General features: G+C 36.4%; 1 protein-coding gene across 1 annotated transcript in view; it reads right to left on the bottom strand.

Moving 5' to 3' along the window:
* Positions 1-1,010: 1,010 nt before the first annotated feature.
* The window catches only part of MPP7 (MAGUK p55 scaffold protein 7), a 263,960-nt gene continuing 247,216 nt past the window's right edge, over positions 1,011-17,754 (bottom strand). The window contains exons 13-16 of the mRNA XM_070428568.1: positions 9,324-9,417; positions 7,711-7,819; positions 5,560-5,703; positions 1,011-4,055 (exon numbers count right to left, since the gene is read on the bottom strand). Of these exons, the coding sequence (XP_070284669.1) occupies positions 3,876-4,055; positions 5,560-5,703; positions 7,711-7,819; positions 9,324-9,417 (527 nt within the window). The 3' untranslated portion in view covers positions 1,011-3,875. The remainder of the gene's footprint in view (positions 4,056-5,559; positions 5,704-7,710; positions 7,820-9,323; positions 9,418-17,754) is intronic.

Below are 17,754 nucleotides of genomic sequence, written 5' to 3'. Positions count from 1 at the left end.
CAGTGTACGTCTTATTTGCCTACAAATGTCAGGTGGTCATAATAATCTGGCCACTCAGTGTATATATGACAAATGTTGTAAAGGAAATATATTTCTAGCCTTTCTTAGGTTAAGTAACTGAGCAAGCATTTGAAAAGAGTGGTAGCAGATGTAAGAACATTAATACAATGAAGAGACATTTCTTTCCAATTGATATCAACTATACTGCATACCAGAGGCAAAAAGTAAAAACTGGATCACTTTTATATTGAAGATTACCTAATGATTTCCTGATGTAACACTTGGAGTAATGGAATTTTTAAAAATAATAAAGCTTATAATAGAAATTATTTATTAGGAAACTTCCAATGACGTAACTAATAGGGAAACTATGTAGGGTAACTAGAATATTTGTATAGCTATTTATTAATTATGTTATGTGAGAATGATCATTATAAAACAGGAGCTCACAGTTAGTGAATATTTCAATTCCAAGTTTGGTTCCTATACTTTACATGGATCAGCTGTTTCATTTCATGCCTACAACAATCCCATGAAGTAAGCACTATTATTGTCTCCATTGTTTTCTAATGAGAAAATGAGGACTAGAGAGATTAAATGACCTTCTCAAGGTTGGGAAGCTAGTAATAGGCAAAAACTAAACAATTATGCTCTTTACTGGAACACTGTATAAGCTTTCATATGCACAGCAGAATAAGTTTAGCTTTTTGCCTATGAGGAAGAGAGGGGGAGGGGTATTACCACCATGGCAGCCTGGATAGAGCATCCCACTGCATTTCTCCACATCACTGAACTGTATGGGTAAGAGCAAGACTAGTGAATTCCATTTCTCAAAAAACTTGGTGAACCCAACAAATATTTGAAACAAATATGAAATTTAATTTTAGACACAGCAAGTTCAAATAAATCACTTGATATCAGTAAAGAACAGAATTTGTTCTACCATTGGAAACAGTGTAATCTCCAAGTGAAAAAACAATTTTCAAGAAAGTAGACACATAATTTGAAGATACTTTATTAAGATCAAAGGTTTTCCATTACATTTATTTATAAATTTTTACTAGTCATAAAGAAAATAAATAATAAAACTCTATCTTCAGGAAGCTTTTAACAACATAGTTTTGTAAATCTGAGAAGTTTCCATGTTCATCAATTTTAAATTATCATTTAGATATATATACATAATACCAGGAATGTCAGCCTTAAAAATTCAAAAACATCTATATTGGTAGGTAAAATAATGGTACAATATTATATTTCAATTCCACCTTTTTATTTTTAACTGACTCTCATTTGTTAGTCATGGGAATATACAAATTTCTTCTTGATCTTGGATTAAATATTTGGATTTAAAAAACATTCCTCTTCTCTCAAATAGTGGCTGACACTCTGTCTTGGGAGCAGGTTACTTAAAGAACTAGTACAGGGAGGTGCGCAGCCCATCGTTTCCCTGCTGGAGGAGTTTGGGGTGCAGAGAGTACAGAATCAAGAGCCTTTGTGACAGTTATCAACCAGCCCCTGGAGCTGGCACTGCCTTATTAAATTGTAACCATATCCTTTGTAAGCATCAAGTGGCCATGTAAACTTCACCTGCCAGACCATGTACACTACCTGATAAAAGATTTCTCAAAGTACCCCCTTTACACTATTTTCAAAATATTATTTAGCTCTAGTCTAAAAAGGGAGAAAGGTTTGGACAGTTATATTTGTATAACATCTCCAGTCCCCAGAAGAAAAGGGATTCAGTCTCCACCATCTTATACTATCTCTACCCCTACAGTAAAGAACTAAGGCAGTTATCTGCAAATAAAAAAAAAAATTCATGTAGATATTTCAGAAAAAAGAATTTGGATTGCCAAATTATTTATATGATTGCCTAAATTATCATATATTTCACATTACTCTTTGTATAGGATATTTTCATCAATAGTCAAACCATTTAAGTAAGACTTGACCAGCACACAATTTTAAGTATGGCTTTAGGATCGGATTTGGCAATCCCTCCCCCTCTTTTTAAAAAGCATATTGTTTACTATTTAGTTAATAAACATAGAAACCATTGTTTGGATTATGTTGTTAAGTGATACTTAGTCCAATTATCTAAATATGTTGGTGTGTGTCAAGATCTTTACAGTACTTTTTGTCTCTGTTTCTAAAATGAAATCTGACGTGTCTGAAGGAAATCCAGTGGATAATGCTACCACATGTCCAGTGCACATATAACACGCTAGTGGGTCTACCTGTGTACGAAATAAAGGTCAAATATTTACATGGAATGCTGACCCTGACTTATAAAACTACTATTTTAAGTTATTTCCATCTATACATATAATTTATTTTATGAGTAGCCTCATTTAATAATTAAAAAATATGCCTCTCATATAGTTCATAAATATATAAAATTTTACTGCATTCTATTTTTCTTTAAACATGGCATCTAAACTCTCTTTTATAAATCAACAAAAACCTTTCTTTTTTTCTGTTTGAAAGTCACAGATGCAAAGATTTTTTGATTGGCAGGATCTTACTGCATGCAAGAATAACAGGACATATTCTAATATAACTTATGAACATTTCTACTATTTTGAGCTATATAATTTACTTGCTGGAGATCAGTAGTATAAAAGAAAAATAAGAGGTTCCATCTAAAAATTTATAAGAGCCTTTCTTAAACTTCTTAAAAATGGCAAGATTATGGTGGTATCTGGCCAGTATTAAGAATTATTTTGATGAAGAAATAAGTTAATACATGAAAAGTTTTCTGAAGTACATCTTAGTACAATTTAAATATATGGTGATAAACTGTGTATATTTAACATTTTTGTCTTTAACTGTATCTTCTTTAAATATACCAGAAACATGTCAAATCTCTGCTTTTAGAATAGGAATCACATTCTTATAATTTATTGGGAAAATCCAAAGCCAGTTTAAAAAACAAAACAAAACACTTTTTTGTGACTCTAGAAATGTTACCTAAGGATATACAAATAAAAATGTCCTTTGTAATCATTTCTCGCACCAAGATATAAACATTTTAAGATCAATGCTATAAGGAAAAAATTTAGTTACATATATAATAAATTTTAGCCCTATCTTCCCTTAGTAAATATTTGTTGAGTACAGATAGTACTCATAAGTCCCCTCAAGCTATAACAAGAAGGTCACTCGGGCAGTTTTTCAGTAATTCCTTTAAGAATGATTTTTAAATGCACACACTGGTCCTCGTATAATGTCGTTTTGTTCAACATAAGTTTCATTATAACGTTGATGAGATGCCATAGGAACTTAACTCCTGCTTATATCAATTAGCTTACGGTAAAATTGGTTTCCTTATAGGTCATTAAATACCCACTATTAATGACATTAAGCGAGGACTTACTGTACTGCATATACATCAGAAAAAGCTTGCACTTTTAGAATAGAAAGAGGACCCCTATGATGAGCTACCCAAAATCTAGCAAAGCTGTCCTGTCTGCCTGGAGCTGCTCAAGGCTGCGTAGCTAATTCTTTGCAAATGCTAATGAGCAGATTTGATGGCAGCGACCATGTTTGAGACCAGCTGATCTCTAATATTTATTCTCTAGTTATGTCTCTCTAAAAATGTCAACCTCAACTTGGAGATAGAGCTATATATAAAGACAGGCAGAAAATTCAAAACTGCTCAGAATACAGTACTGTACAAATTTCAATTTTGGATCTTATATTCAAACATTGTATTTGAAATAAGGCTATAAAAAGATACAAACAAAACTAACATTCAATTTTAACCAAGATTGCACATCTATGACCGTGATAAAGATTTTTTAAAAACACCCTACCACCAAAATGGTAACTGATCTAATCATTACTCTACAATCAATGGAAATTTCTCTTAGTTATGAATGTAACCAGCTCACTGGGACCCAATGAGTCTCTGTCTCCAATTTGTCAAAAGTTGTTTTTAGTTCTTTGAATGCCATGGTGAGATCATCATTAACTATAATTTTGTCAAAGAGATGACCATACTGACTTTCCATTAACTGTGCTGATTTAATCATTTCTTGAAAGTCTTCTTCCTACAAAAGGAAGTAATTTTTTTTTAAGTGGTTAACCAGACAATTACATCACATCAATGCAAACATTCCACCACTGGCTTATCTAATGCTGTTCTGTGTCCATTCTCTCACCTCAACCAGAAATGAAAATTACCCTCTTTAATTACAAGTTCTTAGAAGTCATAATTCCTAATATTACTTCTGATTTGCTTGTACCTAAACTGATCTGACAAGAGTCAAAACTTGTGTCTTACCTGAAGTTCAGGATAATCAGTTACTAACTTATTATAGGGATATCTCAGTGTCAAAATAGTTATGAGGGAGGGATGGGAAGAACCATTTATTCTGATGCTGCATTATTTATGCTTCTTCATAGCAAAGAATTCAGAGCATGAACTAGTTTTTCAGAGTTGGATACATTTATAAAACAATAGTTATCAAGTCCTTCCTATGCTTCATTGGAAGTGGGTCAGAGGCCCATCATACCCACGTTTTTGAGCGAGGAAATATTTTAGTTGATTATGTAACTCAGGGTTATATATAACCATATACATAAATGTGAGCTAAAACCTAGGACTATGCTATCATTTATTATCTCCACTGAGAAACGTTTAAGTCTATAAATAGTATAATAGCTCTTTACACAGCAACATACTAATTTCAAGTCCACATTTCAATGTCACAGAATATTTCACAACAGAAAATTTAACTTTAGTGTTAATCTAGAGCCCTCAGTAATATCATATGATGATACTCATTCAACATGGATATGTATTGCCAGTATTTTGTAAAAAAGATACTTATCAAATACTGGGAATCAAAAGTATAATCTGTATTTTGTAACCATAATTTATAGTGTACAAATTAAAAATGAGGGAAGGGAAAGTTAAGAGAGAGAGGGGAAAAAAGCTCTTGATATTTAATTTCTTTGCTCTTTACTTTCTATCCTAAGGTAGAATATATTATCTTAAAGATAGAAACAAAAAACAAGGAAATGAAAGGCCTTGCCAGAAATCATTGTAGTCATTAACATACCGCAGTTGCCATTTATAACAACATTCATAGGAAATACAAATATTGAATAATTACATGAGTCTACTATACCCAAAATGATGCTTTTTCCTTTATTATGCTAAATATTGTTGATGCAAGAAGACAAAAAAGGCAAATTATTAAAATTTTCATCTAGATCATTAATGATTAATAGTAATTGACTTTAGTATTTTTCCCCTTAAAAATAAGAGTAGTCTGAAAACCAACTGGTCTAACTTTTATATAAATGGCCTACAAAAATTTTATAATTATGCCAAATAGTTTTGAGTCAGTTTAATATGAAGATCCATTCATGGAAGTACAAAAAGCAATTACAGTACAATTACTCAAAATGTCTGTACCTAAACACAATTCTATATTGTAGAGTTTTGGATTACACTTCATCTATTATAGTTTTCCTAAGATAGTTACTACTGCATATGTGATTTTAACTACTGCTTATGTATTTTCACTAAAGCATCATGGTACTTACTGTAAAAGGCTTCGCAGTACCCTGGTCATCTCTACTTGAAATAATCTTTGCATTTTTTCTTGTCTCCCTCAAACGCTCTATTGATGGAGGTTTTATAAATATCACATAGGGCTTAAATTCTAGTGTCCTTAAATGCTTCACTGTCTGCAAGGAAGAAAATAAGGTTGTTTTTATATTTCTCCATAATGTCATGAGCAATTTTTACAATAAAACAAAATTTCCTAAGGAGTAAATTTCTTAAAATTATTTCCTAGTCAAGGTCAGCTGATCTTTCAATGTATTATTCAATCAGTTGTTGACAATTAAATGTAATAAATCCCCCTGTAAAGATGATGAAGAATGTAACTTGCCTTAAAAAATGTTTTGAAATATGCCATAATTAATATTGAACTGAAGCGGCTAGAAATACCATAAAACTGATTTTTAAATCAAATCCCCTATGACTTGGATGACGTTCTGTACACAAAAGTCTTCCAGCCATCCCATTTAAGTCTCTTCCTGACTTCAGGCATGGGTTCTCCTCTTTCCTTCTACTCTTCAAAGTGCCCCAAAAGGGCAAGCCTCCTGCTTTCCATGAAGCTTGTCAACACTCCTCTAGAAAATATTTTGTTATTTACACTATAAGTGACAGGGGACGGAGGGGCTGGTGAGGCACTGAGACTGTAGAGTTTAAACCACACCAAGGGAGTTGGGAACAACTAGCCCCAGGACACCAGCAGGGAGGTTCTGCTCAAGCAAGAATGTGTCCCATTCATTGCTGGTGCCTGAGTCTGATGCCCTACTGACTCCTGATTGAGTGGCAAAGGCCTTCTCCGGGCCATCCTGGCTGGCCCTTGGAGGTTTTACACCCTGGGGTGCAGCCATCCCTGAAGTGAGAATCTGGCTGCTGGCTATGAGGAAAATGCTGTGGGTTAGGTTTCTGCTGGAGGCTAGATGGTGTGACAACTGAATGGCTTCATCCACTGGCACCCTCAGTCCACATGTTCCTGAGATTTCCCAGGGTGCCAGGCAGAGACCTACCTGACAGTGGCAATAGGGGCTCATGCCATGGAGTTCCTGTGAAATGCCCCACAGCTCTAGTTATACATAAACCCCTAATCTAGGATATAGATAGAACCTAGAACCAAAAGGGCCATTGTTAAAAATCCTATATAATAAAGAGCTAATATGCAAATTGACCTTCACACCCTCGCACAAGATGGCTGCCACCATGTGGTCAAAGATGGTCGCCACAAGATGGCCAGCAGGGGAGGGCAATTAGGGGTGACCAGGCCAGCAGGGGAGGGCAGTTAGGGGTTACCAGGCCAGCAGGGGAGGGCAATTGGGGGGGAACAGGCCAGCAGGGGAGGGCAGTTGGGGGCAACCAGGCCAGCAGGGGAGGGCAGTTGGGGGCAACCAGGCTGGAAGGGGAGGGCAGTTGGGGGGGACCAGGCCAGCAGGGGAGGGCAGTTGGGGGCAACCAGGTTGGCAGGGGAGGGCAGTTGGGGGCAACCAGGCCAGCAGGGGAGGGCAGTTGGGGGCAATCAGGCTGGCAGGGGAGCAGTTAGGTGTCGATCTGGCTGGCAAGGGAGCAGTTAGGCATCGATTAGGGTGGCAAGTGAGTGGTTAGGGGGTGATCAGGCTGGCAGGCAGGCAAGCAGTTGGGAGCCAGCAGTCCTGGATTGTGAGAGGGATGTCTGACTGCCAGTTTAGGCCTGATCCCACAAGGGTCGGGATCCTGAGGGGTCCCAGATTGGAGAGGGTGCAGGCTGGGCTAAGGGACACCCCTGCCCCAGTGCACGAGTTTCATGCACCAGGCTTCTAGTTATAAATATTTATGATAATATATAAGAATACATATAATACAACATTAAAAAAATACAAAATATAGAAAAGAAAATCTAAGAGACCTTATACTTGGCAAAAACTGAATATAAACAAGACTTACAAACACAGATTTGGAGGCTTTTCCTACTCCTCTTTCTAACAATAATATGGGCTTTCAGTTCACCAAAAACTTCTCAAATTTTTTGAAATGCTTTTGTCATCTTAGCAAAGCCACATACATGACCAAAGTGAGTAGACTTCAGATTCAACCTTGTAGTGAGATGCTCGCATCAAGCACAGATTACATGGGCTGGAAGGGTAGTGAATAGTTCATTGTTTACTTACATGAGGTTGAACATCCAACAAGCAAACTTTGTTTTTAGCTAGGACAGACCGAACTGAGTCTATACTTGTGCCATAGTAGTTGTTTTTATATTCACCATATTCAATAAACCTGCAGAAAATTAGAAATGCATCAGAATCATTTATGAATTCAATATATATAGGTAGCAAGACATAATTCATATAAGTAAAAGATATTCTTGCTGAACATGAAAATTTTTTACTGTGTTTAATAAAATAAATAGAGCCAAGTACTCCGGAATGTCAATTTAAAAAATCTTTTATTTTACATTTTTCAAATCAGTAACACTTGCTTATATTACACTTAAGCAGACAAAAAGTACTTTAGTCCAGCAGTACACTAATGTTTTCCATCACCTCTTTTTCAGAACTAATGCAATGCAATAAAACAGTGAATAAGCCAAACAATAGAAACTACTGAAATTTCACTGCGTACTACAGAATAACCACCTTTAGAACCAGAAGAGGAACAGGTTGGTGGCTAATGGAACCAGGGCAGCCAATTATGTGCTATAAAAACATAATCACTGTGCCAAACACGAAAAAAGCATTTTGATGTTTCAATAAAATTCCACACTCCTGTATTAAAACACACATTGCTCTCTCTAATACCCTAAAGTAATTCATGCTTAAGCAAATGGAAGACCTGGGGAGAGGGCATGAAGGGCTAGCTAGAGGATATGCTACAAGCAAGATGATTAACATTATTTCAACTTTTTGAAAAGCCAAATATATACAGAGGTATATATATATAGGAAACCTTGGAACTAGGGATCTATTACATAGTTGTTAGTTTTTAAAATAAAATTGTATTCAAATTATATGTTAAAATTCAAATAGCAGGGGGAAAGGACCATAATGACACTAGAGCAAGCTTCTCTCGTTATTCAAACAATTCCTATACATTTATCCTCCCAGAAACAGCAGCTCTAGCCTATTAAAAAATTACAACTGAAGGTTGCTAATAAGTACTAACTAAATTACCACCTTTTAGTTGGTTTCAAATATTATAAAAATTAAAATATATTTCAAATGGAAGGGAACCCTCAATTGTCTAAAACTGGATATAAGGAACATACTGAAAAACGGTCACACCACCCAGCCGGTGTGGCTCAGTGGGTGAACATTGACCTAGGAACTAAGAGGTTATTGGTTCAGTTCCTGGTCAGAGCACATGCCTGGGTTGCAGGCTCAATCCCCAGTAGGGGGCATGCAGGAGGCAGCTGATCGATGATTCTCTCTCATTGATGTTTCTATCTCTCTATCCCTCTCCCTACCTTTCTAAAAAAATCGATAAAGCCCTAGCTGGTTTGGCTCAGTGGACAAGCATTGTTGGCCTGCAGACTGAAGGGTCCTGGGTTTGAATCTAGTCAATGGCACATGCCCAGGTTGCAGGCTTGATCCCCAGTAGGGGGCATGCAAGAGGCAGCCAATCAATGATTCTCTCTCATCATTGATGTTTCTATCTCTCTATACATCTCCCTTACTCTCTGAAATCAATAAAAATATTAAAAATAATAAAAAATAAAAAAAATCAATAAAATTATATTTTTTAAAAAACAAGTCACACAAAACTATAAAAAATGTCCACTTACTTGTTATTCTGCACATCTGTCTCAAACAAATGCTTGGAAATGAAAATATATTCAACACCATCACTCTCCTGGCTTCTTCTTGCTCTGGTAGTATCTGTGATTTAATTAAGAAGAGTTTAGAAAAGTCTACATCAGACACCCTATAGAAAATACTAAAAAAGAAACCATCCTGTATTTAATTAAAGTATTTTTCTTAAATAAGATGAAAACTTTATAAAAAAGCAAATTAGTTAATAAACTATAGTAAAATATCATTAATTTAGATTTTCCACTAATATTAAAATTATATTGATTTGAGGGTGGATTCAAAATTAAATTGAATTATGCCTGTACTATTATTCGTTATTTTGAAGATACTCATATGTTGATTAAATAAAAATGCTATTTCAACCCTTGAGAAATAATTCTTGCAAATAATATACTTATTATTGTTATTTACTGGTCTTTATTTATTGAAGCAAATCTAATGCCCACTAGGTTATAAGATAAACTCTGAAATTATTTTACTAGCTTTCACACCCAGCACATAGTATATATCATCAATGTTTTATTTTAATAACTGAATGAAGTTATAGACTTCTATGTGCTATTCATTCCTCCTTTCCAAAACTAAAAACATCTTCCTTGGAATACTACTGAACTTCCAAACTTTCAATAACTTTGGTTAATTATTTTCTACTTAATTATAATGGAGTAGAAAAATACAGGATTAACTTGAAACAAAACAACCTAAGGAGTTGCAGTGCTGACAAGGCAAGTGAAAAACAGACTACTGAAACGTTCCTGCTGATTACAGCTAAAAACTCTAGACCCAAAACAACTATGTGAATACTCTAAAATAAATACAGCAGGTAGATTGTGAAGGGGAGTCAACCTGCATGGGGAAGAATTTAACCATTATTTCTTCTTCTTTTTTGAAATATTTATCTTTATTGTTGAAAGTAGTCCAGATGTTCCCCCTTTCTTACTCCATTGACCCCCCTCCACACCCTTCCTGCTCCACCCCCAGGCCTTCACTGCACTATTGTCTATGTCCATGGGTTATGCATATAAATTCTTTGGTTAATCTCTTCCCACCCCTCCCCCCCTTCCTTCTGAGATTCCATAATCTGTTCCATGCTTCTATGTCTCTGGATCCATTTTGTTCATCAGTTTATTTTGTTTTTTAGATTCCACATAAGAGTGAGATCATGTGATATTTGTCTTTTTCTGCCTGGCTTATTTTGCTTAGCATAATACTCTCCAGGTACCTCCATGCTGTCTCAAAGGGTAAGAGATCCTTCTTTTTTACAGCTGCATAGTGTTGCATTGTGTAAATGTATCTCAGCTTTTTTATCCACTCATCTACTGATGGGCACTTGGACTCTTTCCAGATCTTAACGATAGTAAAGGACACTGCTAGAACATAGGGGTGCATATGTTCTTTTGAAATAGTGTTTTGGTTTTCTTCAGATATATTCCTAGAAGTGGGATTGTTCAGTCAAAAGGCAGTTCCATTTTTAAATTTTTGAGGAAACTCCAAACTGTGGCTGCATTCCCACCAGCATTGTACTAGGGTTCCCTTTTCTCCACATCCTTGCCAACACTTGTCATTTGTTGATGGTAGCCATTCTAGCAGGTGTGAGGTGATACCTCATTGTAGTTTTTTAATTTGCATCTCTCTGATGATTAATGATGTTGAGCATCTTTTCATGTCTCTTGGCCATTTGTATGTCCTCTTTGGAGAAGTGTCTATTCAGGTCTTTTGCTCATTTTTTAATTTAATTTTCTGTCTTCCTTTTATTAAGTTGTATCAGTACTTTATACATTTTGAAAATTAACCCCTTATCAGATATATCATTGGCAAATATATTCTCCGATACAGTGGGCTCCCTTTTTATTTTGTTGATGTTTTCTTTGCTGTGCAGAGTTTTTTAGTTTGATGTAGTCCCATTTGTTTATTTTTTTCCTATGTTTCTCTTGCTCTTGGTGATGTATCAATGAAAATTCTGCTACGTGAGATGTCTGAACTTTTGCTGCCTATTGGTTTTTTTTTAAGGATTTTTATGGGTTTACAACTTAAGTCTCTTATCCATTTTGAGTTTATTCTTGTGTATGGTATTAGTTAGTGGTCTAGTTTCACTTTTTTGCATGTATCGTCCAATTTTCCCAACACAATTTATTGAAGAGACTGTCTTCACTTCATTGTATGCTCTTACCTTCTTTGTCAAGTATTAATTGACCATAATAGCTTGGGTCAATTTCTGGGTTCTCTGTTCTGTTCCACTGATCTATACACATGCTCTTGTGCCAGTACCAGGCAGTTTTGATTACAATGGATTTGTAGTATTATACACAAAAAGAATGAAATCGTATCAAGCATCTTCTCAGATCACAATGTCATGAAACCAGAAATCAACTACAATAAAAACACTCAAGCCCAGCCATGGTGGCTCAGTGGTTGAGCATTGACCTATGAACCAGGAGGTCATGGTTCATTCCTGATAAGGGCACATGCCTGGGTTGTGGGCTCAATCCCCAGTGTGGGGCATGCAGGAGGCAGCCAATCAATGATTCTTTCTCATCATTAATGTTTCTATCCCTCTTTCCCTCTCCCTTCCTCTCTGAAATCAATAAAAATATATTTTAAAAAACATTCAAAAACATTCAAACACATGGAGGCTAAATAGCATTAAATAACTAGAGACTTGGTGCACGAATCTGTGCATGGGTGGGAGTGATCAGGGCTGATTGGGGACACGGGAGGTTGACCAGGTGAGGGGCCACAAGAGGTTTGCTGGCTGGGGGGAGAGGCCACGGGGAAGTTGGCTGGCTGGGGGGAGGGACTGCGGGAGGTTGGCTGACCAGGGGCAGGGGCTGCGGGAGTTTGGCAGGCCTGATTGGGGCCATCGGGCTGGCCGGCCGTGGGGAAGGAGGGGCCGCGGAAGGTTGGCTGTTGGAGCTCACTGACCACCAGGGGGCAGCTTCTGCATGCGCCTGCCCCTTGGTGGTCAGTGCGCATCACAGCGACTGGTTGTTCGGTTGCTTAGGCTTTTATATATATGAGTTACCAATGAGATCTAGGAATAAATTAAAAACTTCCTGGAAACAAATGAAAATGAACACACAACCACCCAAAATGTGTAAGACACAGCCAAAAGCAGTCTCAAGAGGGAAGTTCATAGCACTACAGGCTTACCTCAAGAAACAAGAAAAATCTCTAATATAAACTATCTCACCCTACAACTAAAAGAGTTAGAAAGAAAACAATAAGAAATGCCCAGAGTAATGAGAAAGAAGAAAATAATAAAGACCAGGGTGGAAATAAATGACACAGACTACAGAAACAATACAAAAAAATCAATGAAACCAAGAGCTGGTTCTTTGAAAGATAAACAAGATTGATGGACCTCTAGCCAGGCTCATCAAGAAACAAAGAGGGAGGACCCCAATAAAAAAAATCAGAAACAAAAGAGGTGAAGTAAAAACTGACACCACAGAAATACAAAAGATTGTAAGAAATTATTACAAATAACTAAAAGCCAACAAATTGGACAACCTAGTTGAAATCGACAAATTCCTAGAAAAATACAATCTTCCAAAACTGAATCAGGAAACCTGAATAGACCAATAACAACTAATGAAAGTGATGCAGTAATAAAAAGAAACTGGCAAATAAAACTCCTGAACCCTAGCTTCACAGGGGAGTTTTACCATTCAAAGAAAAACTAATACCTATCTTCCTCAAACTATTCCAAAAAATTCAAGAGAAAGGAAGACTTCCAAGATCTTTTTATAAGGCCAGCATTATCCTAATTCCAAAACCAGATAAAGATACTACAAAGAAAGAAAATTATCAGCAAATATCCCCGATGAACATGGGTGCCAAAATCCTCAATAAAATATTACCAAACAGAATCCAGCAATATATTAAAAAGATTATTAACCATGACCAAGTGGGATTTATCCCAGGGATGCAAGCCTGGTACGATATTCTCCAATGTTTATTTCTTCTTAGTTTTGCCCTCAGGGTGGGATCATTGACAGAGCATCATGTCAGAATATATGATTAAGTTCTAACATAAGCCTTGACTTTTTGGTTAAAAGAACCAGAAGAAAAATGCCCCTGTGAGGTGAAGAGTGTGGAGGGAATCCATGAATGAAGAGATCTGGAAAAGGAAATACTCTAATTCTGAGTATGAACCCACACTAGCCTAAGAATAACCCCTGAGCCATACACATGCAGTTCAGACTCAAGCATAGGAAAGTTTTAAGAAGTGAACTGAGATTAGAATACACAGCCTATCCTATGAATAACAGAAGTATGGAACATACCCAAACCAATATAGTAAAGGCTTAGAGAACTGAGCTGAAAGTTGAAGTATGCACACAAGTATGAATCTAATCCCTGAACTACAGGTAATAGGGCAGACTCAAGCCAACAAAGCAAAATTTAGAAAACTAAAGTGACATTTAGACTACAACTCACATAAAAAGACAGAACTTATAGTCTAAACACAAACTGGTAGATAATTTGCTAAAATAAAACATAACATTCTCCAGAATATTATAATAGGACTTGGAGTTATTAATACAGCACTGAATTCACAATATCCAGAATGCAATTTAAAATTATTCAACATAAAAATAACCAAGAAAATATGATGAATTCTCAAGGGGAAAGATAATAGATGGCAACCCTCATAGACCCAGAAGTAAGAACTATCAGACAAAAACTTTAAAGCAATGATTATAATAACTGTGCTTCATTAGGTAAAGAAAACACACCTGAAATAAATTAAAATATGAATTTTAGCAGACTATAAAGAAAAAAATTAAAGTTTTAGAACTGAAATATAGAATATCTTACAGAAACATCATTAGATGGGCTCACAGGAGAATGGAGAACACAGAGAAAAGGGCCAGTGAACTGGAAAACAGATCAATAGGAATTATAAAATCTAAGCAACAAAGAGAAAAAAGTTAAAATAATATAAATGGAACTTGAGGGACGAATCTGAAAATATTGAGATGTCTAGTTTCATTTTTTTACATGTATCTGTCCAATTTTCCCAACACCATTTATTGAAGAGACTGTCTTGACTCCATTGTATGCTCTTGCCTCCTTTGTCAAATATTAATTGAGCATAATGGCTTGGGTCGATTTCTGGGTTCTCTGTTCTGTTCCATTGATCTATATGCCTATTCTTGTGTCAGTACCAGGCTGTTTTGAGTACAATGGCTTTGTAGTATAACTTGATATCTGTTAATGTGATCCCTCCAACTTTGTTCTTGTTTCTCAAGATTACTGTGGCTACTCGGGGTCTTTTTTGGTTCCATCTGAATTTTTGAAGTGTTTATTCTAGATCTATGCAATATGTCATTGGTATTTTAATAGGAATAGCATTAAATCTATAGATTGCTTTGGGTAGTATGGACATTTAGTGATGTTAATTTTACCAATCTATGAACACGGTACTTTTTCCCACTTGTTTATATCTTCCTCTATCTCTTTTTTCAAGATCCTGTAGTTTTCCAAGTAGTACAGGTCTTTTACCTCCTTGGTTAAGTTTATTCCTAAGTATCTTAATTTTTTTGGTTGCAATGGTAGATGGGGTTATTTAATTCCTAAGAGTTCATTATTGGTGTATAAAAATGCCTTTGATTATTGAGTGTTAATTTTGCATCCTGCTACATTGCCAAATTCATTTATTATATCTAGTAGTGTTTTGGTGGAGTAGTTTGGGTTTTCTATACAATTATCATATTATCGGTGAATAATCGGTTTTACTTCCTCCTTTGCAACTTAACAAAAGTAAGATAAACAATCCAATTAAAAAATGGGCAAAGAACCTAAATAGACAGTTCTCCAAAGTGGACACACAGAAGGCCAAAAGGCATATGAAAAAATGCTCAAAGTCACTAATCATCTGAGAGATGCAAACCAAAAAGACAATGAGGTATCACCTCACACCTGTCATAATGGCTACCATCAACAAATCAACAAACGACAAGTGCTGGCAAGGAAGTGAAGAAAAGGGAACCCTAGCACACTGCTGGTAGGAATGGAAACTGGTGCAGCAACTGTGGAAAACAGTAAGGGAGTTTCCTCAACAAAATTAAAATGGAACTGCCTTTTGACCCAGCGATCCCACTTCTGGGAATATATCCTAAGAATCCCTAAACATCAACTTGAAAGAATGTTTGCACTCCTATGTTCATAGCCATGTTATTTATAATAGCCAAGATCTGGAAAGAGTCCAAGTGCCCATCAATAGATGAGTGGATAAAAATGCTGTGGCACATTTACACACTGGAATATTATGTGGCTGTAAAAAAGAAGGAAACATCTATGATGTTACCTTTTGTGACATCATAGATGGACCTGGAAATTGTTATGCTAAGTGAAATAAGCCAGTCAGAGAAAAACAAATACCATATGATCTAAATTACATGTGGAATCTAGTGAACAAAATAAACTGACAAAATAGAACCAGAGGCATGGATGCATGGAACAGATTGCCAGCTGTCAGAGGGGGGCGGGATGAGAGACTGGATGAAAGCAGGCGAAGGGATGAGCCAAAGAACATAGATGCATAAAGGATGGACACAGACAACAGGGTGGTGATGGCCAGAGGGAAGAGAGGATTGGGGGTGGGTGGAGGGGGGCAAATGCCGGCGGGGGAGGGGGGGAGCGCGGGGAAGGGAATCTGCAATAGTGTCAACAATAAAAATTTTTAAAAATGTGAAAAAAGGGTAACATGTCTACAACCAAAATGTTTGTTTATCACGACCAACCAAAATTATCCAGGTCTGATGCAATTTCACTGATTGGAGGGTCATCCTGTGCACTAAAGGGTTGCAGGTCCAGTTCCTGGCCAGGGCACATATCTCGGTTGAGAGTTCATTCCCTTGTTGGGGCACATATGGGAGGCAACCTGTCAATATGTCTCTCACATAGATGTTTCTCTCTCTCTTCCTATCTTTTTCCTTTCTTCTTTCTCTAAAAATCAATTTAAAAACACATTTCCTCGGGTGAGGATTAAAGAGAAAAGATTCTCACAAACCCATCAACAGTGAGGAATCCTGAATAAAGGAACTGAAAATTCTTATGAGAAGGGAACTCAAAGGGCAAGATGGGCACAGTAACCACAGTGCTCTAGGCTACTACCTCACCACAGTTCACTGAGTACCCAGTGTTTTCAGCTTAAGAAAAGGATGAAACAAATGAGACAAACTCCCCACTCTTACCCAACCCCCAACAAGATCCCAGAAAAACTGCCACTGTGAGCTAAGAAAAATATTTTTAAACTGGTACCTTAGTTTATATTTTTTAAGAAATCTCAACGGAGGTACCCTAAGGACAAAGAAGTGTACTTTGAAACCTATGAAAACACTTCACTGTGGTGCATGCCTTCTTGCAAAACCTCAGGAAGAGATTAACAAGTGTGGTTGACTGACAGTGCCTAAATCCAAACTATCAAGATATGAGAATCCACCAAGTATTTGATATTTACTGTAATACTTTGTTAACTATTTTAATTTTCTTTTGAATGATTGGTTATATTAATGGTCAGTTAGATTTGTTGTTGATAACCTCTAGCCTTAAAACAATATTGATGCAGCTTTCTCTGACTGGCTTAACAACAAGCAAACAATATTGATTCAGCCCATCAAGGATGAAATTTCCCACAGAGAAGCAAGCAGGGGCTTGGCCACCACTTTCTTTAAAAGCAACTGTGAATGTTTAATATGGCCTCATGGACAATTTTAAAAGATAATATAATTTGCTCAAGAGAAATAGCATTTACCTGATTTAGCACCCCTTTAAATAGCCTTTTGAAATTGCAATAATTATAGATTCATGAGAAATTGTAAAAATGGCACAGAGAGGTCCTGTGTACCCACCCCTCAGCTTCCTCCAGTGGAGGAAGGCATTAGTTTTCCATCACTGTTGTGTATGTCAAGACCAGAAAATCATCAGCAAACTCCAACTGACTAAACTACCAAGAATTTCTATTTAACATTTAAATACCTGAAGTATGGTAGACAGAAACGTTCTTATGTAAGATTTGATGAATTTTCAGAACGAATACGCCCAGGTAACCAGAACGCTAACAACAAGCAGATTTGCCAGCAACCAGAATCGCCCTTCCCGTCTGCCCCCTCAAGATTTCTAACAGCATACAGGAGCATTGCTTTAATTGTTTTTATAAAACAGAGCCATAGTGCACATTCTCTTTTATGTCTGCCTTCTTTCATTCAGCATGATGTTGGTGGGGTTCATACACAGTATTGCATGTAGTAGCATATTGTTCATTCTCACTGCATTACAGTATCCCAGGGTGTGAAAATACCATCATTTATTTAACCAATCCACTACTGGTGGGCATTTGGGTAGTTTTCAGATTTGAGCTTTTATGAATAGTATTTCTAGAGTATCCAAGTATGC

The sequence above is a fragment of the Myotis yumanensis genome, unplaced genomic scaffold, assembly GCF_028538775.1.
Source record: "Myotis yumanensis isolate MYYU_CA2020_CCGP unplaced genomic scaffold, mMyoYum1.0.hap1 SCAF_1, whole genome shotgun sequence".
Classification (NCBI taxonomy): Eukaryota; Metazoa; Chordata; class Mammalia; order Chiroptera; family Vespertilionidae; genus Myotis; species Myotis yumanensis.
Note: the sequence above shows the minus strand (reverse complement) of the source record. Positions and strands in the feature narration are given on the sequence as shown.